The sequence below is a fragment of the Mirounga leonina genome, unplaced genomic scaffold, assembly GCF_011800145.1.
Source record: "Mirounga leonina isolate KUSES-001 unplaced genomic scaffold, KU_Mleo_1.0 Mir_114, whole genome shotgun sequence".
Classification (NCBI taxonomy): domain Eukaryota; kingdom Metazoa; phylum Chordata; class Mammalia; order Carnivora; family Phocidae; genus Mirounga; species Mirounga leonina.
The window spans coordinates 2,484,056-2,510,842 of NW_023270265.1; the positions used below are offsets into that span (position 1 = coordinate 2,484,056).

Genomic DNA, 26,787 nt, shown 5'->3' on the forward strand with positions numbered 1-26,787 from the left:
CCAAGAAAAGGAGGTGGAAGAAACAGAGAAGGAAGGCTAGGACTCATACTTTCAGACCATGTCATTTAATTAACCCCCACAAATGCATTCTGGGAATATCTACCACGTTTCCCCTCATATTACGATAAAAAAAGATAGAAACTGACGTGGTAGAATGCAAAAACACAGGACTGCGAGTCAGAAGGTTTGCGTTCTCACCTGACGGTTGTGTGACTGTGGCTGCAAATCCCCGAACCTGTCTGGGCCTCAGCCTCTCTGTTGACCGAGTGGAAAGATCAGCTGACCCGGACCTTAAGCCCATAGTCATGCCTCTCAGAGCTGATGGACCCTCAGAAATTGCACGGACAAATTTTACACACGTGAGCATTTTCCAGAGAAGAATCCAGGGAAGACCGCATGAAATCCTCAGAGGGTCTGTGGCTCAAAAATGGTTTTTTGTTGGCTCAAAAATAGTTAGGAATTAAAAAAAGTTAGTGAGCTAATGGATCAGTAAGTTCTCTGAGTTCCTGTGTTGGGAGTACTAGTGTGATCCTAGTCCTGTAAGTTTGTGTGTTTAGGAGACTTACTTATTTAGATTTGCATGGATTTATGATTGGTTTGTTCATTTGGTTATTTTTTCATTCATTATTAAAATTCAGTATTTATGAAATACTTCTTTTGTGCCAGGCACTGGCCTAACACGGGGCACAGCAGTGAACAAACTCACAAAAATCACTGCCCTTGTAGAACTTAAGTTTTAAATAAAATCAGGTAAAACATAAAACAAAAAACTAGGTAAAATTTACATGAAGCGTATCAGTTAGTAATGATGGGTTCTGTGGAGAAAAATGAAGAATTGGAGGGTGAGGAACGCTGTCCCTTGGGAAGGTGTTTGTGATTTAAGATAAGGTGAGCAGGGAATGGCTTACCAAAGTGACTGACATCTGAGCAAAGATCTGAAGGAGGTGAGGGCTGAACCATGAGGGAAAAAGCACTCCATGTAGAGGGAAGAGCAAGAGCCCGAGGCAGGAGCTTGTTTGAAGACCAGGAAAGGGTATGTGCTGGAGGCCGGCTGAGGCCATAGTACATAATCATGGATGGCCTTTTGGGGTTCTTTTCGGTGCTCGCCCTAACCCACCAGGGATGCGACAAGTACGGGGATGCCAGCTGCAAGCAGGGTAACCTGCAGTCCACGCCAGGCTTAGGCCGGTTCTGGAGGAAGGGCTACATCAGGGACGGTAAGTAACGGAGAGTTTCTCTTTCCTTGCAGGCCACAGAGATGCTGGTTCACAATGCCCAGAACCTCATGCAGTCTGTGAAGGAGACTGTTCGAGAAGCAGAAGCTGCTTCAATCAAAATTCGAACAGATGCTGGATTTACACTGCGCTGGGTTAGAAAGACTCCCTGGTACCAGTAGGCACCTGGTCAAACCTGGCTGGCACAGAAACCCCTACTAAACAGAATGAAATGATCTGAGCCCCAGAAGATGCAGAGAATTGCTAGGGGGTTATAGGCCACATCCTGGCCTAACATAACAGAAAGGAATGGGGCCTCTTCACTTTAGAAACCATTTATACTCTTGTCTTGGACACTTTGTTTCTCCGTATAAAGCCTGTATTCTCAAACACAGTTAAACTCCTGCACACTCTATCCCAATAGGAAGACTGGGTTTCTAGCCCATGGACTTCACGTAAGCTCAGAATCCAAGACTGAACACTAGCCAAGACACCCTGCTCTGCCCTCGTTCCCTAGGGGACAGTTTCTCTTCTGCTTCCTTTTCACTGCCACCCCCCACCCCATCCCCAATTCTCCCCACCAGGCTCCCAAGACCCAGGGCCCAGGCAAGTTGTTAAGAAGAAAATCACTGTGCCTCTAAAATTTGTTTTGGGCTTTCCATGTTGCTCCTGACCCCAGCTGTGCTATCTGGGTTCTTTTCAGAAGTGAGATTTGCTGCTACAAGGGAAAAAGGCCTCTGGGGAGCCCCAGTTTGTGGGGCCTGGATTCGCCTCTTGCCCTTCCCCAGTTTAATCCTAATTTCCCACAGTGCAAAACCAAATTTCACTCTCAGGAGGAAATCACAGAATCACACAATTGTCTTTACCTTGCCCGAGCAACCTCTGTGTAGGGAAACTTCCCACCCTGGATCCCGCCTCGGCCTGTGAAGGTAGGCACCCCCCACACTGTGTGTCCTGGTGCTCTCTGCCACGGGAGGGGCAGAGTAGCCGGGCGACGCCCTGCCCATCTTCTGGGCAGGGCCACTCCCAGGCGCCTCATGCTTTGTCACTGCCTGCAGAGGTCTGTGCTGAGGCCTTATCGTTCATTCTTAGCTCTTACTGTTCTTTCTGAGCTGAAATGCTGCATTTAGTTTTTAACCAAATCATTTCTCCAATCCTGACTTTTGTATTCTTCCCTCATACCTTTCCTAAACAAGATTTTAAAGATATGTGCTTGTTCATTGTAATTTTGAAAGATCCTTTTTATCCTTTTGAAATTCAGTCCTAAGAATTGGTGCTTGCCCCCCAGGAATGTTTAATAGAAAGGCAATCCTGTCTGAAGGGCACTTCCTACCTAAGGGAGATTGGTACTTGCAGACTGGAATTCTGGCACTGTTGGGGATAATCAATGGGAAATAGTCCTCAGTATATTCCTACCTCCCTTAACCAAGCCCTGTATCCTCTCCTCTCTCCCAAGTACGAATGCTCGCGAGTAATGGGTATAATATTTAATTAGCACCGTAAGTTTCCTATTAGCAAAGTGAGAGAGAAGAATTTTTCCTTTTTTGCACTTATCACTGCTGTCTAAGCATTGCCCAGCACATGAAATCCTACTTCTTCCCAAAGCCAGAACTGGATGAGTAAAGGAGTAAGAACCATTGCCTGAATGTCCTTTCTTCTCACCTCCAATGTGTGTTAAATCCCAACATCGAATGTGTAAAACTTGTCTTCAGTTGGTACTGTACACTCAGGCTTCCTCTATTTTAACTGATGAATATTATTTTCAAGGCCCTCAGCATATTTGTATAGTTGCTTACCTGATATAAATGCAATATTAATGCCTTTAAAGTATGAATCTATGCCAAAGATCACCTTTTGTTTTATGAAAGATTACTTAGAGGAAATAAGAAAAATCACGTTTGCTCTCCATGTTCTTCCAGTGTTTTGAGACACTGGTTTACACTTTATGCCGATGTGCTTTTCTCTAATATCAGTGCTCAAGACACAGTGAAGCAAATTAAAAACAAAACAAAACAAAAAACCCCTGAAGACTGATTAGAGACATCACCACTAAAAAACTACATTTATAAGCTAGGATTTGTTATATGCAAATATTTTCTGCCTCTTCTTTTGTTCTGTTTAAAACAATAAAGTGCATTTGTATAAATAATGCTTTAAATGATGGGTATATTATTTTAGCAAAAACGTTTAGTTACGCTTTCTCCTCTGTTTTGCAAAATAGCCAATGAAACTAATCCTCAGGATCTGGAAACTGAAGACTTTTCTTTAATCCTAGTGGTGTACTGGATGAACAACATTACTATACAGTAGCAGCAGCGTATTTACTTCACAAGGGTCTGCGTAATAAAGCACAACTTTGGGGATTTTACACTAGGAGGAGGTGACCGGGGTGAACAATAGGAAGAAAACAGCCAGAAGATGTGGATCATCCTCTGGTTGAAGTAGTCTGTTTTCATCTTAAAAACTGCTAGCTAGTCGTGGAGACCATCACCCCTAAGAAGCCAAAGCTGTTATACCACAGGTCTATTTTTTTTTTATATTTCAAAGCCCAATATAGAACAATAGGGCTGTCAGAGATCCACCCGGACTATAAGGCAGAGCTAGCTTTGGGGGACATACTCCTCTTGCTTGAGGAAGAACTGACTAAAAGGAGTAGGTACTTGGGAGGAGAATGGACACTTCACTGTTTTTGCCTGATTTTCTGGATCTGAAAGGGGATCATTACAGAGGGATAGTGCTGCAGACTACATTTATGGCTGATTTAGAAGTGCTGCTGACTAGGGAGGCAAGATTCCAGACTGCTGGAGTTAAAGAGAAATGTCCAAGGCTACGGAATTAGCTTGGCAGTATCTGAAAACAGATTTCATGGTCTCATTTTTGTTACTCACCATATGTTCACGGGTGCTGCCTTCCTGCTGCATTATATTTTTTAGTTGTTTTCTCCAATCAGGACTCTAAGAACAGTGAAGAGCAGCATCTTCCAAGGGCTGTTCTGTAGCACCACTTTAGGAATGAACCCATCACATGAATTCTCTGAATGATGGTAACTTCCTTATGCAGAAAACGAGCATCTACTTCATTTGCTCTTAGGAGATCTCCTTTAAGAATTTATAAAATGGGGCACTTCTGAGATTAGCTGGAATTCTGTGTTTGAAAACTATTCTACTACTACTAAATATTCATGCATCTTTGTTATTAGTAGGTGGTGGTGGTGGTGATAGGGAGAGTAACTTTGATCACTTACTGCTCAGTCTCTGGCCAGAGGGTGATGCTTAGAGAAGGTATCCATGGCTGTTAGCATACTGAGGTTAAGAGAGGAACACCTGCAAGTGTCTTGCAGCAACCGTTACACCTTATGGGACGATACAGAACAAAAACTGACCACGTTTAGCCTGCTCTGACACTGAGGCGTGCCCATCTGAGAACGCTCAATCAACAGTCAAGCTAAAAAACCAATTTGCTGCTTCCAACTTTTTATTGACAGTATAACCAGATTAGAGAAAGGATATACTGGATTCAAATTAATAAATACAATAATTTAATTGTAAAAGGAAACAGTCTACTTGGAAGTTTCAGCAGAAATTGCTAGAGACAAGGGACTCTTGGCATATAATCTGCTTATTTATATATAAGAGAAGATAGCACAAAAAGAAAATTGGACAGTCCAGATATACATGGTTGAGATTAGGGATTGTACAGAAAGAAAAGCAAATATACTGATTGTTCTTTTGAGATAGGACATTAAAAGACATTAAAAATAAAAGCAATTGGACTGGGTAATCAGTGTTAGGCAAAGGGAATAAATATTTGGCAACATCTTGATTTTAGCTGCCAAGCTGATATTGGTTACCCAAGAAATTTCAAATTTGCAAAAAGTGCCATCTCCTATTAGATGAAAGGCAGGCTGGGTACCCTAGGCAGGCAAAGGTAAGAAGGCTGCTGTCTGGTGGGCTCTCTGTAGCAGCACCGACCACTAGCTCTTGACAGCAGAAAGGGATGAATTTAAGGGCCATTCTTAGCATGATATGGAAAAGGGAGTTATAAGCCAAGAGGAATGAAAAGAATGGAGTCACGAAGAGAAGAAAACTAACAGCATAAGCAAGAACAAATGGGACCATGAAGAACAAGCACTTGTATCTCTCAGCCTTTCTCCATTCTTCCTGTCTAATGAGGCAAAATGTCTGGGCAAGGACATCAAAAGCCAGGAAGTTGAGTGAAATGATACAACTCTAGACTGACTTGCCAACCAAGACGATTAATATGGTTTCGTCAGTGTTACTGAGGATCTTGTTACTGCCTCAGTATCATGTACTTCCAAGTACTCAAGACAGTACAGTAGAGACGTTCAAGTAACAATTACGACAACAGTTTCAGGAAGGAACCTATTGGCCACTGCAGCCTTGGGAAGCACACACTATGAAACGGGAGCTCCCCCCTAAAGACGAGGGATGCAGGTAAGTTCAAGACCTCAAGAACAACAGTAAAAAAGATAAAATTGACTAAAAAAAAGTGACGATAATGAAGCAGGCACATTTTCTTTCTTTTGCTGAACTAGGGCTTGAGGCCTTTAGGCTAACGATGGTTTAAGTGGTGTTGATAAGCTTTATAAAACATGAAGGTGGCAAAGTTCACGTAAGTTTCTCTTTTACGCTTTAATTTGCTTCAAATCTCAAATGCCTGTGCTTGCAATAACTTCCTAAAAGCAGAAGTAGTGTTCCCTTTTATTGCCTTAATAAAGCATTCACCCCTTTGATACAAATAATTTTGACCATGCTATCTAAGAGCTGAACTAGTGGCACAAAACTGAGACGGTACTTCCTGCAGCAAGGTCCCTGTAAATCAAAATCTGAGCTTTACGTAAAAATCTTATTTATAAAAAATATAAGACCAAGTACAGTGAAAATGGAGCCTGGAGCCGTGGGGCTCCCTGCCAGGCCCAGTGGAAGTGGCTTTTGCTACAGTGCTTGCTTAATGGCACAAGTGAAAAGCTGAATAAGGCAAACACTTGAAGAGGCAGTTTTTTGTAAACTTCTTGGGGTGGGGGGAACTTCCTCTGTTGGGACAGATGTTGATTTGGGCCGGCTAAGATCAGGTGTGCCGTTGGGCTGCACTTGATACATCGTATTACAGATGGAGACGGCTCCTGCTGAGACCAGTTCACTTGTTTTAGGGGAGAGGTTATCACTGTAGCCTTTTGCCTTTACTGTTACAATGTGCAGCCTCCAGCCCCGGTCCCCCTATGGAGGCAGTCACCTCCAGAATCTTCCTAACTGAAAAGATACAAAATCAGCTAAGTCATTCAAAGTTTCCTTAGCTTATAGCTCTTCAGAACCCTACATTGATTACTAAGCAACTTCGTTAGCTGTGTGTAGCTCAATAGGAATGCTTGGACTAGAATATGGACGCCCACCCACTTGGTACCTAACAGTAATAAACTATAATGACACTAGGAAAACAAACAGATCTTGAGGAATTTTGGCCTCTTCTCATGTTCTCACTTGGAATTTTCCAGCTTTCGTGACATATTTGACTCCTTTAAATGGCTTATATTTCTCCCCATACATGTCCAAGCGGTTTACTTTTAAGCCTGTGTCAAAAAGAATAGGTAAGGAAAGGAACAAATTATTTTCCTGGCCACAGCAATCAACAATTATTTGTTTAGCAATGAACACTACCCAGTAAATCTGACATTAGCCAAGTGTCCCTTCTACCATTTGCAAGCAATCTCCCTTCCACTATTCACATATTACAGCACTGTGAGGGGGTGGTTTTAGTTTAGATTCCCATGTGGGCAAGCAATGTCTTTTATGGATAATTCTTTCTGTGAGTAGGAATGAGTCCCTTCCTTAGTGCTCGGATGAAGAGGGTACGGTGGAAGAAAGCGGTGTGAAATCAGGTGCTCTGCAAAATCACCGTACCTGAGAGGACAGCCCTGTTGCCCAGTGTGACAGGCAAACTGGAACTGCTGTTCTTTCTAAAGAGGGAATGCTCCTACCCTTCTAAGCTCCTGACAGCTGACCTCAGCAAAACTCAGTTCACCCTTAAACACAAGTCAAAACTTATCCTTACCAGAAATAGCAAGTTGCTGGATCTTGAACTGTATGTTGAGACTTGGATTCTCTTCTGGCTTGGGTGCTCCGGACTGTAAATTTACCAGTCCTTTAAGACTTGGGAGCTTTTGTGGAGTAATTTTTCCCACATCCCATGTTAGTACCTTGAAAAGACATAAAAAACATACAATCTGAACCATTTACTAAAGACAAATGTTCAAAGACACCATAAACTTCTGTACAGAATGAAGCACAGTGTCTTGGAAACAAGAGACCTGGGATCTTCACGGAATTTTACGACTAATCAGGTCGGTGACTTGGAATGGTGAGGGCAAAGAACCAACATCTGTAGAGCATCTACCTACTTTTGGATAGAGCACTGTGCTTAGCACTGTTCATACATTATCTCAAAGAGGACTGTGATATAGATTTTGTCTTCTTTTTACAAACAAAGAAACTGAGGCTCAGTGGTCAAATGACTTGTTCAAGGTCACACAGCTAGTGTAGAGGCAAGGTTGGGGTTTGAACCTAATCTGATTTCAAATGTTCTTTCTACTATACCACCTTCACTGTAAGTCTCCGGGTCTCAGTTTACTTTTCTGTACCATGAGAAAATGGACCTAAATTGGTGTTTTTTAAACTTTTAGCTTTCTTTGTTCGAGTAAAATCTTTAGTGTGGAAGCTCAGTAACAGTCAACAAAGTGAAGCTATTACAGTTGAAGCCAAGGTGAAGGGCCAGGGATGTGGAGCTCTCCCTTCATTCCTCAGCCCTGCGTAGTCTCTGGGGGAGGTTCTTCAAATCCTTAGGACTGGAGTAGATGATCTCTGACATTCAATGATTTTATTTAAAAGTATGCCTGTTCACTTATCAGGCACCTCAATGACTCTGCTGTTGAAAAGAATCATACTTTTTACCCAAGCCGAAAGCTGACAGAAAATCATCTTTTACAATTTCTCTGAAAACCCTTTGCTAGAGGCACATTTATATATGGTGAGAAGCAGCTTTCCTAGCCAGCATCCCCTGTGGAAGAGTATGAAACAGTGCTTTTAGATTAAAAAGAAAGGTCTTAATGATCAATTTCTATAGAAGATTTAACAATTAATAGACTACAATACTGACTTCTTATATCCAGATAATGTTTTTCTCTTTTTAAAAAAGCTTTTTACATCTTCTTCCTCAGTGAGTACATCTCTAGATTATCAATGGATGAGGAAAGGCACACTCCGAAGGAGAACAGAATGAGTCTCACTTTTCAGTTCATCTCCTCAGCAGCAGATGCGGGATTCCCTCCACAGCCAGTGGCCAGGGCACAGCACAGGACGCTCTCCAGGTTTTGTTAGGAACTTTAGTTTCAACCAAGACATTAAACCCTTCCTTCTGCCCTCCCTGCCATCATCAAAGACCGCAGAAACATTTGCTCACTCTTGATTAGAGGTGGCTGTACCTTGGTGACTGGATCAAATGTATAGCTGCCTTGTGTTGGTGTCAGGTTCATATTCAGCACAACTTTTGGCATGTGAACGGTTACTGTGATTCCTTCAATAGTTTTTCCCATATTCTGCTTTGGTCCAATCGTAATATCAAATCTACCACAAGAACTGTTCTCCTTAAAGCTGATGCTGTGTTTCACATAGACCGGTATTGCCACTAGACTGAAAAGAGAAAGACACAACCACAAACGTAATTAATGGTGTGAGACAGCTCTTGAGGGAGCACTGAAACCTCAGTCCAGAGTATCCTACTCTACCTCTGACTCCACGATAGGGCCATATACCCCCCAGAACGGGAGACTCAGCATTCACTGGTACTCACCAGAGGTACTCACCAGCACATGAGGAATTACACAATTTCTGAGCAGTAAGTATACACATCAAGACAGGAATCAAGATAGTATAAACAACTGGGGCAAATAGGCCTCACATGAAGAATTAAGATCCCACAGAAAAGATAATTTAAAATTATCCTAAATAAAACAGTCCCTATGTGGTAAGAGCCAAGAAATAATTCCTCTGCTTTTGAGTCCCATCTGGTATTACCCAAATACCTTCTGGTATTTTCAAGGGACAAACCATTTACAACCCACAATGCCAATTCATTTAAACCCTAGCACACAAAAGAGTGACCTGAAGCCAGTTAGTTGGGAGATAGCCTAGACAGCTGGAGATGTGTTTGTGTCCTTCTGTCAGCTATGAAGTCTGTAGACCACAGTAAAATTATGCCATGGGTTCAAGGTTTTGCATAGCTTATGCAGAGTCCAAAATGCTTGTTTGTTCTCAGGTATGTTTACTAGTCTCTTTTACTACTACTTTATATTCTCAAATATAAGATATACTGATTATTTTATTTTATTTATTTTTATTTTTTTTAAAGATTTTTATTTATTTATTTGACAGAGAGAGAGATAGCGAGAGCAGGAACACAAGCAGGGGGAGTGGGAGAGGGAGAAGCAGGCTTCCTGCCGAGCAAGGAGCCCGATGTGGGACTCGATCCCAGGACCCTGGGATCATGACCTGAGCCGAAGGCAGACGCTTAACGACTGAGCCACCCAGGCGCCCTATACTGATTATTTTAGATACATATTTTCACCAGTTCTTCCCGAGTTTCCTGGTGAGCCATGGCTAAACGGAGCAGTGATGAATTCAAGTATCCCACTGTCAGAATGAAAAAGGTAAGATGAATACCCATCACACTGACACATGATTGCAGATTTCTAGTTGATGCATCAACATACTTTTGTGAGCTGACACGATATGATATGAGTCGGAAATTTCCATCTGGAGGAATAAATGACAAAACCCTTTCAGACTCCCAGCGCTTGAACCGGATGCAGGGGTGGAAGCTGACATCATCTAGAAGCCGTGGGTTCTGCCAGGAAAACAAGACAGCAGTATTCATAGGGTGCATGGAATATGGCAACTCTACTCAGATATTATGAGAAATTAATATACTCCCTAAGGATAAAACAGTCATGTTAAGAGTTTGTTACTATGACCACAATAACACAAACTTAACGGTTTCACAAGGCTTTCAAATACATATATTTTTAAAGATTTATTCATTTATTTGAGAGAGAGAAAGTGAGAAAGGAGAGGGAGAATCCTCAAGTACACTCCCCACTGAGCATGGAGCCCGACATGGAGCTTGATCCCAGGACCCTGATATCATGATCTGAGCCAAAATCAAGAGCTGGCTGCTTAACTGACTGAGCCACCCAGGTGCCCCACAAATATTTTATATGTGGGACAGGACAAGTGAGCATAAGAACTCCGTTCTCTTTTCTTAGCAGTGTATCATGCTGAGTCTAAAATGACACAAAAGATCAATGCCCTTTCATACCAGCAAAGCAAGTAATTCAGTAAGTGAGACTACAGATTTGCAGAAGTCAGTCAGCTATTTAAGCCACTTCTAACACACCCAGGAGAAGACCTCTCCTCAGCTTTCCATAAAGGCCATGCTCATCATGTAAGTCACTATCTTGGGAAGCTGGCTAAGAATATTTCTGAGATAGGGGGTGCCTGGGTGGCTCAGTTGAGTGGCTGACTCTTGATTTCGGCTCAGGTCATGATCTCAGGGTTGTGAGGTCGAGCCCCATGTTGGGCTCCCGGCTCAGTATGGAGTCTGCTTGAGACTCTCTCTCCCTTTGCCCCTCCCCCTGCTCAAGCTCAAGCGCGTACTCTCTCTCTCTCTAAATAAATAAATCTTACAATATTTCTGAGATAATCTTTACAGTCTAAGATACAAACATCTCTCAGTATTTATCATTTCATTTGGTACTTCATATGTATTGGGCATGTAAAGAGCTATAGGACAGGAGAACAAAACTTACCATGAAAGAAAGAGAAAGGTCAGGCATTCCAGATAGCTTAATGCAAGCATCAATGACCCCCTGAATTTCTGCAAAGACTGTAGATCCTGAAGAAAGAAAGTGATAAAATCACTGGAATCTGAGCCTTTACTAGAATGATCACTGTATCTGAAGTTATGGAGACACCTCCTGGGTGTCAGATATAATGAAACATGCACATCTACTAACAAGTTAGTGGACAGGGGATCCATTACATTGGTTATGACAGCTTCTTCACTAAGTACCAGGGCCCACACCTAACTCTGGTAGGACTGTGGTAATTCTAAGGAATATCAAACTTGCCTCTATTTTTTTTTTTTTTTTAAGATTTTATTTATTTATTTGACAGAGACACAGAGCGAGAGCGGGAACACAAGCAGGGTGAGTGGGAGAGGGAGAAGCAGGCTTCCCGCGGAGCAGGGAGCCCGATGCGGGGCTCGATCCAGGACCCTGGGATCATGACCTGAGCTGAACGCAGACGCTTAACAACTGAGCCACCCAGGTGCCCCAAACCTGCCTCTATCTTGATATCAACCTTGTAAGACAGCTGGATATGAAATTAAAGTATTTTTGGGGTGCCTGGGTGGCTCAGTCGGTTAAGTGTCTGACTCTTGGTTTCGGCTCAGGTCAATGATCTCAGGGTCATGAGATAGAGCCCCACCTTGGGTTCCATGCTGGGTGTGGAGCCTGCTTAAGATTCTTTCTCTCCCTCTGCCTCTGCCCTCTTCCCCAACTCTTTCCCTCTTAGAAAAAAAAAAGTGAAGTTAAAATATTTTTAATGGAATTTAAAAATGAGGAAAATTTCTCATTGAAATGGACTAAGCTGTTAAACTTTCAAGAAATAGGAGCCATTATTCTGTAATAATACAGCTATTCATTCTGTATGATGGAATTTTATAATGAAAAGGGAACTCACTGAAGAAAAGATATTGGCTATTAATTCACAATAGCTCATTTTCACACACCAACTAGCTGTGTGACCTTAAGCAGATTACTAAACGCTTTTGAGCCTCAGTTTCCTTATGCATAAAATGTGAGGGTTGGACTAGATGTTTTTAATAAAATTTTATGGTTCTAATACAGTACCGCTATTTTATCTGGGGTCTTTATTAGAAGTACTGCATATACAGTGGTAGCAAAAGTATGGTGCATGGCAGATAAACAATAAATGTTGAAAAAACGGCAAGAGGGAGAGGCATACAGGGTAATAACTGGTTTAAAATAAGGCAGCATGAGATCTGATTTACAAAGGTTTGGCAGATCTCAGCTAGTGGTTATGAAAATTGTATGTAACCTCTGGGCAAAATAAACAGTTTTTTAAGCTATTAAGAAATGAATGCCTTTCTGCTGAAACCATACTACCAAGGGATTTCAATTTTCTATTCAGCTTATGTCAGCTCAACTGTTTTTCCCAAATAAGACCACATGCCCACAATTACCTGATTTATCTATAATTGCATCTATTTCTTCAACGACATCAAAATAGGCTTCATTGTTTGTGTACTTTACCCCTGCCCGGCGCCATGGGATGTTGGACAGCTGCCCAGTGGGGAGTGTGTCCCCAACATTACTACTGCCTAGAAAACCGGAAAAGGAGAAAGCAAAGGTAATACATAAAATGGTGATCAGGAAAGCTATTAACAGGGATGCCTGGCTGGCTCAGTTGGTAGAGTGTGCGATTCTTGACCTGTTGTGGGTCATGAGTTTGAGCCCCACATTGGGTGTATAGTTTACTTTAAAAGCAAAAAGAGAAAGAAAGAAAAGCTATTAACAGGAAAAAAAAAATGCCGTAGCTGCTTCTTTAATGTTTGGGTTTTTCTTCATTGACGTTGTGGATAGTTTCCAGAATTGTTGGGAGATATATCCATACTAACATGATCAAATTTCTAGAAGACAGAAATAGGCCATGTGGTCCTCTATGTGCCAAACCAGGTTAAATTCATTTACTTATCTTTTGCTTCCTGTGTGTTAACAGTAACCTAACCTAATTTCAGTGGCTCAACAACAGAATCTCGTTATGCTGCCACTGATGAAGAAAAGAGGCTAGTTGTTTTAAAACCTTCTGCTGATAAAATGTCTCCACTGAGAATACAGAGTGATAAGTAGGCCCTTTGGTATTCAGCTTAAATTCTACATGATATGCTGCCAAGCAGGCCTCAGCGGAGTAACTGGATGAAGAACACATTCTTTTCCCATTTTTAAGTCGGCACACCCATATGGCTGCAATATGGCTCATGTTTAATATCTGGCTAATTTACTGGTAAATTGACATATGTCTGAAAATAAGTCTAGTTGTCCAAAACATACCCTTGAGCTGTGACATATTTAACATTTTGGTTAATTTACATTTCCAACTCAAAAGTAGTACATGCTTAGTAACAACACATGGAAAGTTCAGAAAAGTGGCTAAAAAGAATCTATCTTCCTATTACCAAACTACAACTACCATTAACATTTTGGTATATTTCTTTAAACATTTCCCTCATAAATGGGTTGCACTTATTTTTTTCTATTTTGATAAGTTTGCTTTTTTTCTGACTGCACCTTAAAAATAGTTGCAATCATATTGTATATACAACTTTACAGTCTAATTTGATTGGTGTTTGTTTCTCCAAACCTTTTGCTTTCAAGAATTTTCTAAGAACACTGCTTTCACCTTCCTGTTCAAACTTTTGATGTTTCCACACTGGCTTTATGATAAAAATTAAATATTTAGCCTACCATTCAAGAATTTCCTCAACTCTTAAGTTTTATATCTCATTACTCAGCTAAAGAAACAGCTCTGTTCCTGCCAAATGAATTCATACAATTCAAGGTTTTTCACTTTGTGTTTTTTCTCATATAGTTCCACCTATAGAATGCTCTTATTCCTCCCTCCCTCCCTAAATTCTGCTGATTCTCTAGGGCCCTGCACTGGGGCCAAGCACCACAGTTCATCTACTGAACCATTTTCTTTAATTTCATAATGCACTGCCTTAATAACCTATATACTTTCATTCTATATTTTAGTAACTATAAAATACATGTTTATTTTAAAAATTAGTATAAAGCAAAAATAAAGATAGTATGTAGTTCCTTAGTTGGAGATGGTCATTGAAAACATTTTAGAACTTTTTTGTCTATATGAATGTTTATGTGTAATTAAGAGAAATTTTTATAGTTTTGTAAAGTATATCATGTATACTTTCAGTGTCCTTGTATTGTTTATAAAGTATGGAATTGCCTTTTACAATCTTATATTATTTATGTACTTTAATTTTTTTTCCCAAACTCCCAAACAGAGCATAAGTTTTAGGCACACTTACTCCATCTTATCTTTCCTTGAATTTCTCCTAATGCTCCGCCTTATACAGAAGATGAATAAAGCTTTTTCATAGGCCTCTCTTGCCCCATTTTTTAGGTCAATACACTTCGAGAGGGGTTTAAAATGGCAGACAGCATAGCTGGTGTGGCACATAACATTTCACAGAAATCTTTCTCTAGAAGACTTCAATACTCTCAAAAAATACTATCATCTGGATGTACTTAATTTCTAGCTATACTCAAGAAATAAACAAAAATTAGAAATTTATAACACAAGTACAAGGCCCACAATGCGTGAGATCTCACAAATAGACTAATTCCCTATCTCTTTTTGTTTTAATAATTCTGCATGTATAAAAGACTATGTACTCTGTGGTAGAGAGTCTTAAATTTTCTTTTTCCTAGTAATTTGGGGGTAACAACATAATGCCAGTTTTATAATGCTATTTATTAATTTTTATTTTTCTCCCAGCATTTATTGAGATATCATTGACATATAACATTGTGTTAAGTTTAAGGTATACAACATGTTGATTTGATACACTTATATACTACAATGATTACCCAGGGTAGTGTTAGTTAACATCTTCATCACATACATAAAATAATGCTAATTTAAATATTAAAATGCCAGTCTATAAATAGACTAAATGTTCTTCTAAGAAGCCTCACATATAGGTTTCCCTTTTATAACCTCACTATATTGGCTTCTTTACGATTAACTGGGAAAATTTATTCAGTCTTACTAGTTTTAAGTAATAGTAATAATGTTTTTGTGGGCCTATAGAAAAACCTATAATAAAAGAGAATAATCAAGTTTTCTTTATCATTTAAGACCGAGTTTCCCCATGAAAAGAAATACACATTCATTTTAACAATACCACTAACTTTAACTCTGGCCAAACCGGACTACCTTAATAATCTGCCAGATCATAAGCAACAAGGAGTTGTTTATAAAGCTTTAATTGCTCAGTTCCTAATGCAGCATGTTTTCACCTTACCTGTGATAGAGTTGACGACAGAACGGAGAATTGTTGGTGGTTTAATCAGTTCTTTCAAAATATTAGATTCAGTAGCCAGTGGAAATCCATTGTCTAACATTTCTTCCAAGAGCTCATATACAATGACCACATTATCCTTAATTGCAGCTTCCGAACACTCACCAAAGTAGTCCTTAACAAAATGTACATAATATTGCACAATGGAAGGCATGAAGAAAGGCTTTCTAAACACTCTGTTCAGAAGGATAAACTTAGAGTAGCATAATTCATTGTTTAAGATGTAAGTCAGAGGGAAAAAACCCTCCACAGTTCTATTCCTCAATATTTTCTCAATATTTTTAGATTGAACTGATTTCCTATTATATATTAAGATGGAGAGTACATTGAAACATTAAACTAGGATGTGATCTATGAACTTAATTTTCCCTGATTAGATAACCCCCCAAAACACAGATTAAGTGTTCAATTATTTGGTATACTTAGCAAGATAATAAAATGTAAATATTAGAAGATTACATAACCAATAAAAATTTTGGAACCATTCAAAGATCTTTATGTAGAGGGCATTACTGTTTCCTGATGACATAATCTGTAATACATATAAATATGGCTTCCATGACCATGAGATTACTATGTTCTACTGAAACAGTGAATGGAGCAGCCATGTGTACTGCTGTGCACCCTACAAAAAAAGTGTTTATGAATTTATGCTTAGTTGAAAAGAAGAGATAGATGGAAGACACATCCAAAGCTGGATAATTAAAGAATATAATTATGTGGGGCGCCTGGGTAGCTCAGTTGGTTGGGCGACTGCCTTCAGCTCAGGTCATGATCCTGGAGTCCCTGGATCGAGTCCCGCATTGGGCTCCCTGCTCGGCGGGGAGTCTGCTTTGCCCTCCGACCCTATCCCCTCTCATGTGTTCTCTCTCATTCTCTCTCTCTCTCAAATAAATAAATAAAATCTTTAAAAAAAAAAAAAAGAATATAATTATGTGTCCCACCCCCAACTAACTTGATTAATTTAAGTTCAAAAGATTTGATGAATAACCAACCTGAAAAGTGTCAGCAACTCGATGTAGGAACTCAATTACAAAGAGAGGGGGCACTTCAGTCTGTATGACAGACACAAAGAAGAGCTTGTCCCGGTAGATACTGATGAGGTAGTGATGAGGTGTTGAAATGACAGGTGGTACATTTTCAACATCAGCAGCTTTCTCTTGAGCTTCAAAGAAATAATCACAGACAGACTGGCTTACAACGCTCTTCCAGTGCTTCTCTAGAAATATGTCACCGGAACAGTTTATGAGAAATAGACTGTGGATCATTTTCTGGGGGGAAAAAAGTTTAAATTTAGTGTACATCAAAAAGTATCCTTGTATTATTCTGACATCAAAACCAGACAAAGGCAACAGAAGAAACTACAGACCAATATCACTTAAGAATAGCTGTAAAACTTCTTGACAAAATACTAATAAACTGAATCCAGCAACATATAAAGATTATACACCTAGACCAATGGGGTTTATTCCAAAAATGGAAGATTGGTTCAACATATGAAAATCAATGTAACATACAATCTACATAAAAGACAAAAAAACATATAATGATTTCAAAACGTGCAGGAAAATCTTTTGATAAAATCTAGCACCCGTTTACAATAAAAACACTTAAAACTAGAAAAAGAAACTTCCTAACCCCAAGAGAGCAGAGCATCTGTGAAAATCCCTTAACTAACATGATATTTAATGACTACGGATTAAAAGCTTTCCCCTTAATATCAAGAATAAACAATGGTGTTCATTCTCACCATTTTTATTCAATATGGTACTGGAGAATCTAGCCAGGGCAATTTGGCAAAAAAATGAAAAAAAGGCTTCCAAATTGGAAAGGAAGAAATAAAACTACCTCAATTTGCAGATGATACAATCTTGTATATGTAAAGTCCTAAGAACACACACACACCCCCACACGTGCTTGCATGCACAAAAATCATAGCTAATAAATGGGTTCAACAAGGTTGCAGGATACAAGATTAGTATTTTTAAAAAACCAATTGTATTTATACACATAGCAATGAATAACCTGAAAATGAAATTGAGAAAATAATTCCATTTACAAGAGCATCAAGAAGATCAAAATATTTAGGACTAAATTTAACAAAAGTGCAAGTACACTGAATAGTATAGAACATCATTAGTACAGAACTGTACGGAACATTATTAGTATACATTGAGTAGTACAGAACATCATTGGAAGAAATTAGAAATTAAAAATACCTAAAACATGGGAAGACATTTCACATTCATGGATTAGAAAACTTAATATTGTTAAGATAGCAATACCTCCCCAAATTGGCTTAAGATTCAATGTAATCCCTTCTATGATGCCAGCTGCCTTTTTTTGTGGAAACTAAGAGGATCGTCCTAAAATTCATATGGAAATGAAAGAGACAAAGGATAGCCAAAACACTCCTGAAAAAGAAAAAATTTGGAGGACTCATACTTCTAGATTTTAAAACCTACAAATGTACTATGTGGTACTGGCAGAATAGCCATACAGATCAATGGAACAGAATGGAGAACTCTCAAATTAACCTTTACATATGTGGTCAAGTGATTTTTTATAAAATTGCCAAGACCATTCAGTGGGAGAGAGAACAGTCTTCAACAAATGGTGCTTGGACAACTGGATTCCCACATGCAAAAGAATGAATTTGGACCTCTACCTTATACCATATACAAAAATTAACTCAAAATGTATCAAGACCTAAATATAAAAGCTGAAACTATTAAAAACTCTTAGAAAAAAGTATCCATTAAGCCCTCATGACCCTGGATTAGATCATTTTTTTTAGATGACACCAAAAGCATAAGCAACAAAAAAAGAAACAGATAACCTGGACTTGTATCAGAATTTAAAACTTTTGTATTTTGAAGGACATTATCAAGAAAATAAAAAGACAACCCACAGAATGAGAGTAATTGCAAACCATGTACCTTATAAGGGACTACTATCCAGAATATAAAAAGAACGCTTACCGCTGAATAATAAAAGCCAACACAATAAAAAAAAATGGGCAAGGAATTTGAAGACATTACTCCAAAGAAGATATACATATAAATGATCAATGCTTATTGAGCACATGGAAAGGTGCTCAACATCTTTTCAAATGTAGATCAAAATCACAATGGGGTAACATTTCATATCCATTAGGCTAGATATAATTAAGATGCAGACAATAACAAGTATTGACAAGAAGGTGGAGAAACTGGAATCCTCATACATTGTTGGTAGAAATGTAAAATGGTACAGATGCTGTGGAAAACAGTGAACTCTTCAAAAAGTTAGAGTTACCAAAAAACTCAGCAATTGTACTCCAAGATATATAGCCAAGAGAACTGGAAATGGATGTCCATATAAAACTTGTATACATACAAACAAACAAAACAAAACAAACTTGTATACAAATGTTCCTAGCAGCATTATTCAGAATAGTCAAAAAGTGGAGACAACTTAAATGTCTATCAGCTGATGAACAGGTAAATAATTTTCCAACAATGGAATATTATTCAGCCATAAAAAGGAATGAACCATGAAAACATTATGCTAAGTAAAAGAGGTCAGACATAAAGGGTCACATATTGTATGATTTCATTTTCTAAAATGTCCAGAATAAGCAAATCTACAGAGACAGAAATTAGGTTAGTGGTTGCCAGGGGCTGGGTGGAAGGAAAAGAATGGGGAGTTAGCGGTTATGGGTTTGCCATTTCTTTTTAAGGTGATAAAAATCTGGAATTAGAGATAATGGTTGTGCAACTTTGTGAATATACTAAAAACTACTAAATGGTATGCTTTAAAATGATGAGTTTCATAATATGTGAATTATATTTCACTTAAAAAATATTCTTAATAACTGTGACACATGAATCTACTCCCAGGTGGATTAAACATAAATGTGTACAAATGTGCACCAAAAATATGTATAAAAATATACTGTTATAGTGAAAACCTTGAACTGAAAATATTTATTAATAGTACAATGGAAAAATAAACTATAGTGTACTATTAAAATGAAATAATATACAGCAATGAAAACAAACTATTGCTACATGAACCAAATATGGATGAACCTTACAAACACAATACTGAACAAACAAAACGAGATGCAAAAGGATACATACAGTATAATTCTATTTATATGACTTTCTAGAACAGACAAAACTAATCTATGGTTTGAGAAATCTTTTATGGATAGTGGGGGTAGTGACTAAGAGGGGCATGGGGGATGTTTCCTAAGGTGCTTGTAATGTTTTATTTCTTTTTTTTTTTTTTTTTAAAGATTTTATTTATTTATTTGAGAGAAAGAGAATGAGAGAGAGAGAGCACATGAGAGGGGGGAGGGTCAGAGGGCGAAGTAGACTCCCCGCCAAGCAGGGAGCCCGATGCGGGACTCGATCCAGGGACTCCAGGATCATGACCTGAGCTGAAGGCAGTCGCTTAACCAACTGAGCCACCCAGGCACCCCTATTTCTTGATCTAGATGATAGTTACAAGTTATATTCATTTTGTGACAATTCATTGGGTTTTACATTGTGACATATAATTTTCTGAGTGTTAACTATATTTCAAATAAAAACTTTATTATCTTTACAAATGGGGGACAGTAGAAAAATACCTAATTACCTTAACGTGTTCCTTTCTTTTATGTAGATAACATCACTTACCAGGTGTTTAGCCTAGTAGTCCACTAATTAAAAATTATAGTATTGTGTAAGTGTAGTCTAAGTGTAAAAAATTTAAAATGAATACATACAGTTTCTCTGCATGAAGATAAATTCCAAAGAGGAAAGGAAGACTTTCCAGAATGGATTCATTCAATTCTGTTGAGACAGAAAACAATGACACCAACCTGACCAGTTCTTTTGAGAGCAAGTCATTTATTTTATGAAAGCAGCTGACATTTAAGGACTATCTGGTGATGATTTCCCCTTCCCATTTGGCACATGTTCAGAAGTTTTTATGTAAATTACTAATTAGTAAGATGTGTTTTAGTAATTACTGTATTAATAAATATGAATGCTGTTAACATTTTCAGGTTCCTGTTTATTAGAAACAATGTTTCTTTGTTCAAAGGCATCTCTATTTAGCCAAGCAATCAATGTGAGTTGGCAGCAATAAACCCTGAGGCTTCGGACCTACTCAATTTTTCTAGATTAATACTGAAACCTGTTAAATTTTTCTACTTCATCTAGTCAGATGCTTTGTTTAACAGGTTTGCTTTGTGTCAGCATTATATTTCTATTTGAGTGCTAAGTAGTGTCACTGGAATACAGACTTGCTATACAGAACCTACTGGCTTTAACTATAACGTCTGCTGATACACTTAAAAAAAATGAAATAGGAATATCCAATGATAAGATCTGCAACTAAATTTGTATTAGGACACATTTTTTTAGAATAAAATCTTCATCTGAAATACAAAGTGTAGCTGAAAGGAGAACATTGTAATCCACTCAGAACTCAGATGTGAGCACTTTGAGCCAGCTATGGAATATGGTACTCTTTACAAAATTAAATTTTCAGCTCTATTCAAAGTTTTTTATTCATCAAAAATAAATAAATTAATAATATCTAAAAGGTACTGAGTACTTACTGTAGGCCAGGCACTATGCTAGGCACTTCCCTACATTATCTCATTGAATCTTCACGACTCAATGTTACAAATATTGCGCTTATCCCCGTTTAAAGCTAAGATAATAAAGTCTTAGAAATGTTAAATCAGATCATAAAATAAGTATCAGAGCTAGGGTTCAAACCCAGGTCTGGATGAATCTCGGGCTCCTGTTCTTATCCGACTCCAGGAGACTAATTATTAGGAACATACTCTAATGCTGCACTGTCCAACAGGATTTCCTGCAAAGATGGGTATGTCTTGTATCTGGGCTGTCCCATACAGTCTCCACTAGTCGTATGTGGCCACTGAACACTTGAAACGTGGCTAATGCAATGGATGTACTGAAGTTTTAATTTTAACTAATTTAAATGTACATAACTACATGTAGTTGGTTGTTACCATACTGGACTGAGCAGCAAATGTGCTCTTTGAGCTTGTAATTTAAGAAGAGCTGAAAGATGTGCTTCTTTAGTTAGAAGCCAAAATGTGTTCTAATAAATTATTTAGAGCAGAAATTATATTTAAAAGAGCTGACATAAGTTATCTTCTAAAACCATTCATCCTATAGAAGGTATAGTTCATATGGATCTGTGGTACTTTGTTGCCACAGTATACCCTAAAAGAGCTGCTTGTTCTTGAAGCAAGTGACTTCATAGTTCCTTTATTTAAGAGGCCAAGTTCCTATTCATCCTCTTAAACTGGTGAAAAAATCTTTCCAGGAAGTTTGCACCAAAGTTGTTTTTGTTGGCAATAGTTCTAATCTCAGAAGAATACAGTAAGTTAAACCGGCCATCTGGGTTTATTATCCTTAGTGCTGAGATGAAAGCATAACACTTGTAGCTCTCAACAGTGCTTAGCTTTAAAACCCACCTTACCCTTCTATTGTAAGAAAAAAGAGCTTATTTCTTCTATTCCTTTATGATCAAGAGCCTAATGCATATAACAATTAAATAAATGCCACATGTGGCAGTGTAAATTAGTCTGTTTCTTTAGTTACTTATCCTTTTAGTAGCTGCTGTAACTCTTTTCATCATTCTAATAAACTTTCTGGGAAAGCTACACACTCAGTGCAACCACAACCATCTTTGTGTTCTTAGTGACTTTTGAATCAGAAAACAGAATGCTACCAGTTTATTTTAAAGCCACTTGAGAAAGTTCCATCAGAACTCTGCAGCTTAAATATTTCATAAATCCTCTTTACCCATGCTGAACAGTCAACCCGATGATTCACAAACAATGCAATTATAATACAGATGGTCCCTGACTTAACGATGGTTTGATGTAAGATTTTTCTACTTTACAATCGTGCAAAAGTGATATGCATCCATTAGAATCCATACATTGAATTTTGAATTTTGATCTTTTTCTGGGAGAGTGATATAATAATCTCTTGAGATGCTGGGTAGAGGCAGCAAGACGAAACTCCCAGTCAGCCACCTGATCACCAGAGTAAACAACCAATACACTTACAACCATTCAGTTCTTCACTTCAGTAGTCAATAAATTACACAAGATATTCAACACTTAACTATAAAATAAACTTTGTGTTAGATAATTTTGCCCAACTGTGGGCTAATGTTAAGTGTTCTGAGCACATTTAAGGTAGGGTAGGCTAAGCTATGAGGCTCAGTAGGTTTAGGTATATTAAATGCATCTTTGACTTACAATATTTTCAGGACATAACCTCAACAGAAGTCGAGGAAGATCACTAGTCAAAATACCCTTGGAATAATGTCTAAAAAAGAAAATGTATTCCTTCTACATAAAACAGAACAGAGGCATAGAAGAGCCTATATGCAAGGTAAGAGAATGAGACCAGGGAAGACTCTAGCTTCTCTAATTCTCAGACAGTATTTTGACCATTTATTCATTCAACAAGTAGTTCTGAATATGTTTTATATATAGTAAGCAATGGGGATAGAAAGGTGGACAAAGAGTCCCTGAACTCAGAGTGTTTAGAGTTCAGCAAAGAAGGCAAACAACTTATTACAGTAAGATGCAATTCCTATTATGACAGGGGAAATACAGTGTCCTTCAAAATTCCACAAGTCTTTGAGGTGACAGAGAACACAAGTAAAGAAATCCAGTACAAATTTAGCAATTTTAGGAGGTGAACGGAAGTGGTGAGATGAGACTGGGAAGGAGATAAGCAGAGATTGGTTCACTTAATTCTCAGTGCAATTTTTTATGGTTTTAAGCAGGGAATTCATAAAATCCGATTTACAGTTTTAAGAGAGATTGCACTGTGGAAACTGAATAATAGGACACCAGTTCAGAGATGAATTAGGATGATGGCCTGGACTACAGTGTTGACAGCGGGGATGGAGTAAAATAAAAAGATAAATGTTTAGGCTTGAGCAGATTAGGTGGATCTGGGGGGTGGAGATGAGAGGAAAAATGAGGCACTTAGCCCTGGTCCTGTATATTGACCCAATTCTGGATATATTTGACCCAAATGGATATATTCAAAAGACTATTATATATGTAGGTCTAGTGCTTCAGAGAGCTGAGTTGGAGACACACTTATGAGTAAACATGACTTTTTGTTAATGGGAATTACAGCTACAAGGAGAAAAAAACTACAAAGAGAGAATGTACATAGTAAGAAGAGAGCCTATGGAAAGAACTCCAACATCTGAATAGCAAGTGGGTCAAGGAAGTGGGCCTAAAAAAAAGGCTGAGATGTGGCTGAAGAGCAATAAAAAAAGGGCGGGGGGTAACAATTTTTAGTAACTAGCGTGTGTTAATGTGTTTCCAGAAGAATGGAACACTAAACATTTTAAATGGCAAAAAGAGGTAAAAAAAAAAAAACAAAAAAAAAAAAAAAAAAAAAAAAAAAGAACTGAAAATGTCTCTTTTTTTAATTGCCTGCTGAGGGGCTTTTTCAGACTCCCTTTCAATCACACCCTCCCCCATAAAATTTTAATATTACATAATATATATGTGTATCTCCTTATATACTGTAAGTATACTGTGTTTTATATATAAAGAGTATGTTTTTTTTTTTTGCCTCACAAGAAGCAATTTTTGTCCCTATTGAGAATTTATGATTTAACACATAGAGGACATTGGTGAATTTAACAAAGGTAGTTTTAGTGATAGTTCAGTGGAATGCAGGAAACAAGACAGGCTGAAATGGGCTAAGAAATAACAAGAAATGGGAAAATTAGAGATAAGGAGAGTAGATGATACATTCAAGAACTCTAGCTGTGAAGAGGATGAAAAGACATGAAAATAAATGGGAGTATTTCACACAGTTAAGGAAGAATATTTCTTTTTTTTTTTTTTTAAAGACTTTATTTATTTATTTGACAGAGAGAGACACAGCGAGAGCAGGAACACAAGCAGGGGGAGTGGGAGAGGGAAAAGGAGGCTTCCTGCCAAGCAGGGAGCCCGATGTGGGGCTCAATCCCAGGACCCTGGGATCATGACCTGAGCCGAAGGCAGACGCTTAACGACTGAGCCACCCAGGCGCCCCAGGAAGAATATTTCTAATTGCTGAAGGAAAGGTGTGAGTAGAAGGGGAAAGGCCGATAATATAAGAGAGAGAAAATAATTGAAAAAAAGAGGATCCTAATAGGGTAGGAGAGGATGGTATTGGGAGACTAGATGAAAGGATCTGCCTTCCTTAATAAGAGACGCTTTTCCTTTTTTTTTAAGATTTTTATTTATTTGAGAGAGAAAGAGAGCGTGTGCGCACGCGAGAGCACAAGTGGGGGAGAGGGAGAAGCAGGCTCCCTGCTGAGGACCCTGGGTATCGTGACCTGAGCTGAAGGCAGCCACTTAACTGACTGAGCCACCCAGGCGCCCCTGGACACTTTTCCTCTTTAAACAAAAGGGAAGAAGGTTTGTACATTTGGTTGTAGGAAGATGAGCGCTTCTATTTTTTCTATGTAGTAGGAAAGATCATCTGTAGAGGGAGAGAGTTCCTCTTCTCTATAAAAGCCATTTGCTACTCACGCATTGAGATATTATTGGGCTACTTAAAAATTTCTATTCTGCAGGGAACTCCAATAGTATATTATGGTGAATGTTTAGAAATATTGTAAAAATCCTAAGATTTAGTAAGAAAAACTAACCTTACTGCAAAGATAGCTTTCCTACCAAAGATATGTAAATTTCAGGTAATTCCTCATTCACCTCATTCCCCAGCTTTTCCTATAGTCTCAATTGAAAGTGTCCTCCTTTATCTCCAAAACTAATCCTTCCATTTATAATTTTGATCCCACTCCATTCTCTCTCTTCTTGGGTCTTATCTATCTCCTCTTTCTTGAATCTTTAATCTTACACATTGGTTACTTGCTTTCTGCCCCCAAACATAAAGTGCCTTGTATTCTTTAAGACAAACCCCAATCCTTGACTTGACATCCTCAATAATCTTGCTTCCTGCTCCAAATGATGAAGGATTAGTTTACACTTGCAGTTTCTCTTAACCAGTTACTGACTGTATTAAAGCACCTCTCTCAAATGGCCTAAGGACTTCCTAACTATCAAATCCAGCTACCTAGCCTCAGACTTCAAATTCCTCCTTTGACCCTTGCAGCATTTCATGCCATTGATAACTTTCCCCAAACCAAAACAAATACTTACTACCTTATTACGTGAAACTTCACCTGATTTGGTTCTTACCTTGAAAGTTTCTTTTCGGCTTACTTCCCAGCCTTCCTCCCCCCACCCCCTTCTACTGTTTCTACCATCCACACCTAAGCCATTGTTCCCAACTCGGTATTTCTACAAAATTCCTCCTCCTCATGTAAGGTCTCCTAATTTTAATGGCACCACCTTCTTAATCATATAGGCTATAGCTTCAACTTCGGGCACAATCCAAATCCAACAAATCCAACCAGCCACAGCGCTCATCACTTTTCCATCTCAGTTTAGATTCCTGTCACCTCTCCGTAAGAACTGCAACACCCTCCTTACGGTATTCCGTACCCCAAGCTCATCGAGGCGCCACCCTCTAACAGGACGTCTGTTCAGGTTAGTCAGGAGTTTTGTCTTCCAAAGCAGAAGCTCAGGTCCAAGTTGTTGGTACTCCAGCTCACCGTGGGTGATCTTTTTCCCGCGCCGAAGCACGGGGAGGGACGCCAACGAGTCTGAACCTCTTGGGCCTGGGACCCGAGAAGGCCGGGCTGCAGGTGCACCTCTCCCTTCCGGCCCTGCCGGCAAGAAAGCCCAGAAGGCCGAGAGGGAGGCGCGGTCAGCATCAGAGACTCTCCCGCAGCCCAGGCTGGAGTCCGGCGCCCCAGCTACTCAGTCTGCTCCCCAGTTTTCGAGCTGTTCCCTGTCCGCAGGCTCCCGCCCCCCCACACTCACCCCAACACCTGGGCCAGCCAGTGATTCGGCGCCAGGTCCACTCCGGACCCAGGCTGAGGCAGCTGAGAAGGCCGCGAGGACCCCGCAGTTGGGTTGCCCAATAGGTTGCCTGACTAACAGCTTCAAAGAAACCAACTCGGGCTACAGTATCGGAAAGCTTAAATAAGTGGAAAGACGTTGAACGAGAAAAAAGATGTCTCTTGAGGTTTAGGATCTAAATCTTCTAGATCACCCAGAACCTAGAAGAAAGCGGGTTTCGCACTATGTGGACTCAGGCGCTCGTACGCAGCCTAACTCAGTCTGTGGTCCCCCCCGGGTGGGCGGGGCCAGAAAGGGGCTGGGCCAATGGCTGTGGAAGTGAAACACACCGAGTGGAAAGAGTCA

The 26,787-nt window shown here is 39.1% G+C and overlaps 2 protein-coding genes across 6 annotated transcripts in view; one reads left to right on the top strand and one right to left on the bottom strand.

The window, feature by feature from the left end:
* VCL (vinculin) overlaps positions 1-3,361 on the top strand; it is a 112,527-nt gene extending 109,166 nt beyond the window's left edge. For both annotated transcript variants that reach the window (XM_035022204.1, XM_035022214.1), the window contains one exon: positions 1,250-3,361. In XM_035022204.1, the coding sequence (XP_034878095.1) occupies positions 1,250-1,396 (147 nt within the window). In that variant the 3' untranslated portion in view covers positions 1,397-3,361. The remainder of the gene's footprint in view (positions 1-1,249) is intronic.
* A 1,309-nt stretch (positions 3,362-4,670) lies between these two features.
* Positions 4,671-26,631, bottom strand: AP3M1 (adaptor related protein complex 3 subunit mu 1). 4 transcript variants are annotated; one of them, XM_035022242.1, is made up of 9 exons: positions 26,404-26,631; positions 16,466-16,741; positions 15,414-15,585; positions 12,549-12,686; positions 11,092-11,177; positions 9,997-10,130; positions 8,710-8,917; positions 7,284-7,428; positions 4,671-6,801 (listed from the first exon to the last, which is right to left on the bottom strand). In XM_035022242.1, the coding sequence occupies exons 2-9, from the start codon at positions 16,736-16,738 to the stop codon at positions 6,701-6,703; spliced, it is 1,257 nt and encodes a 418-aa protein (XP_034878133.1). In that variant the 5' UTR covers positions 16,739-16,741; positions 26,404-26,631; the 3' UTR covers positions 4,671-6,700. The 4 variants fall into 4 exon arrangements, with proteins under 4 accessions (XP_034878133.1, XP_034878118.1, XP_034878124.1 ...); XM_035022227.1 differs by lacking the exon at positions 26,404-26,631 and adding an exon at positions 26,133-26,392; XM_035022233.1 differs by lacking the exon at positions 26,404-26,631 and adding an exon at positions 26,023-26,365.
* Between the last annotated feature and the right edge of the window lie 156 nt (positions 26,632-26,787).

Coding starts and splice junctions, on each gene's coding strand:
- AP3M1 (XM_035022227.1), bottom strand. CDS start 26,294: ATGCTGACCGCGCCTCCCTCTCGGCCTTCTGGGCTTTCTTGCCGGCAG. Junction 16,742..26,132: donor CGGGAAAAAGATCACCCACG/GTGAGCTGGAGT, acceptor TTTTCCCCCCAG/AAAATGATCCACAGTCTATT. Junction 8,918..9,996: donor TATCGTGTCAGCTCACAAAA/GTATGTTGATGC, acceptor TTCTCTTTTCAG/TCTAGTGGCAATACCGGTCT.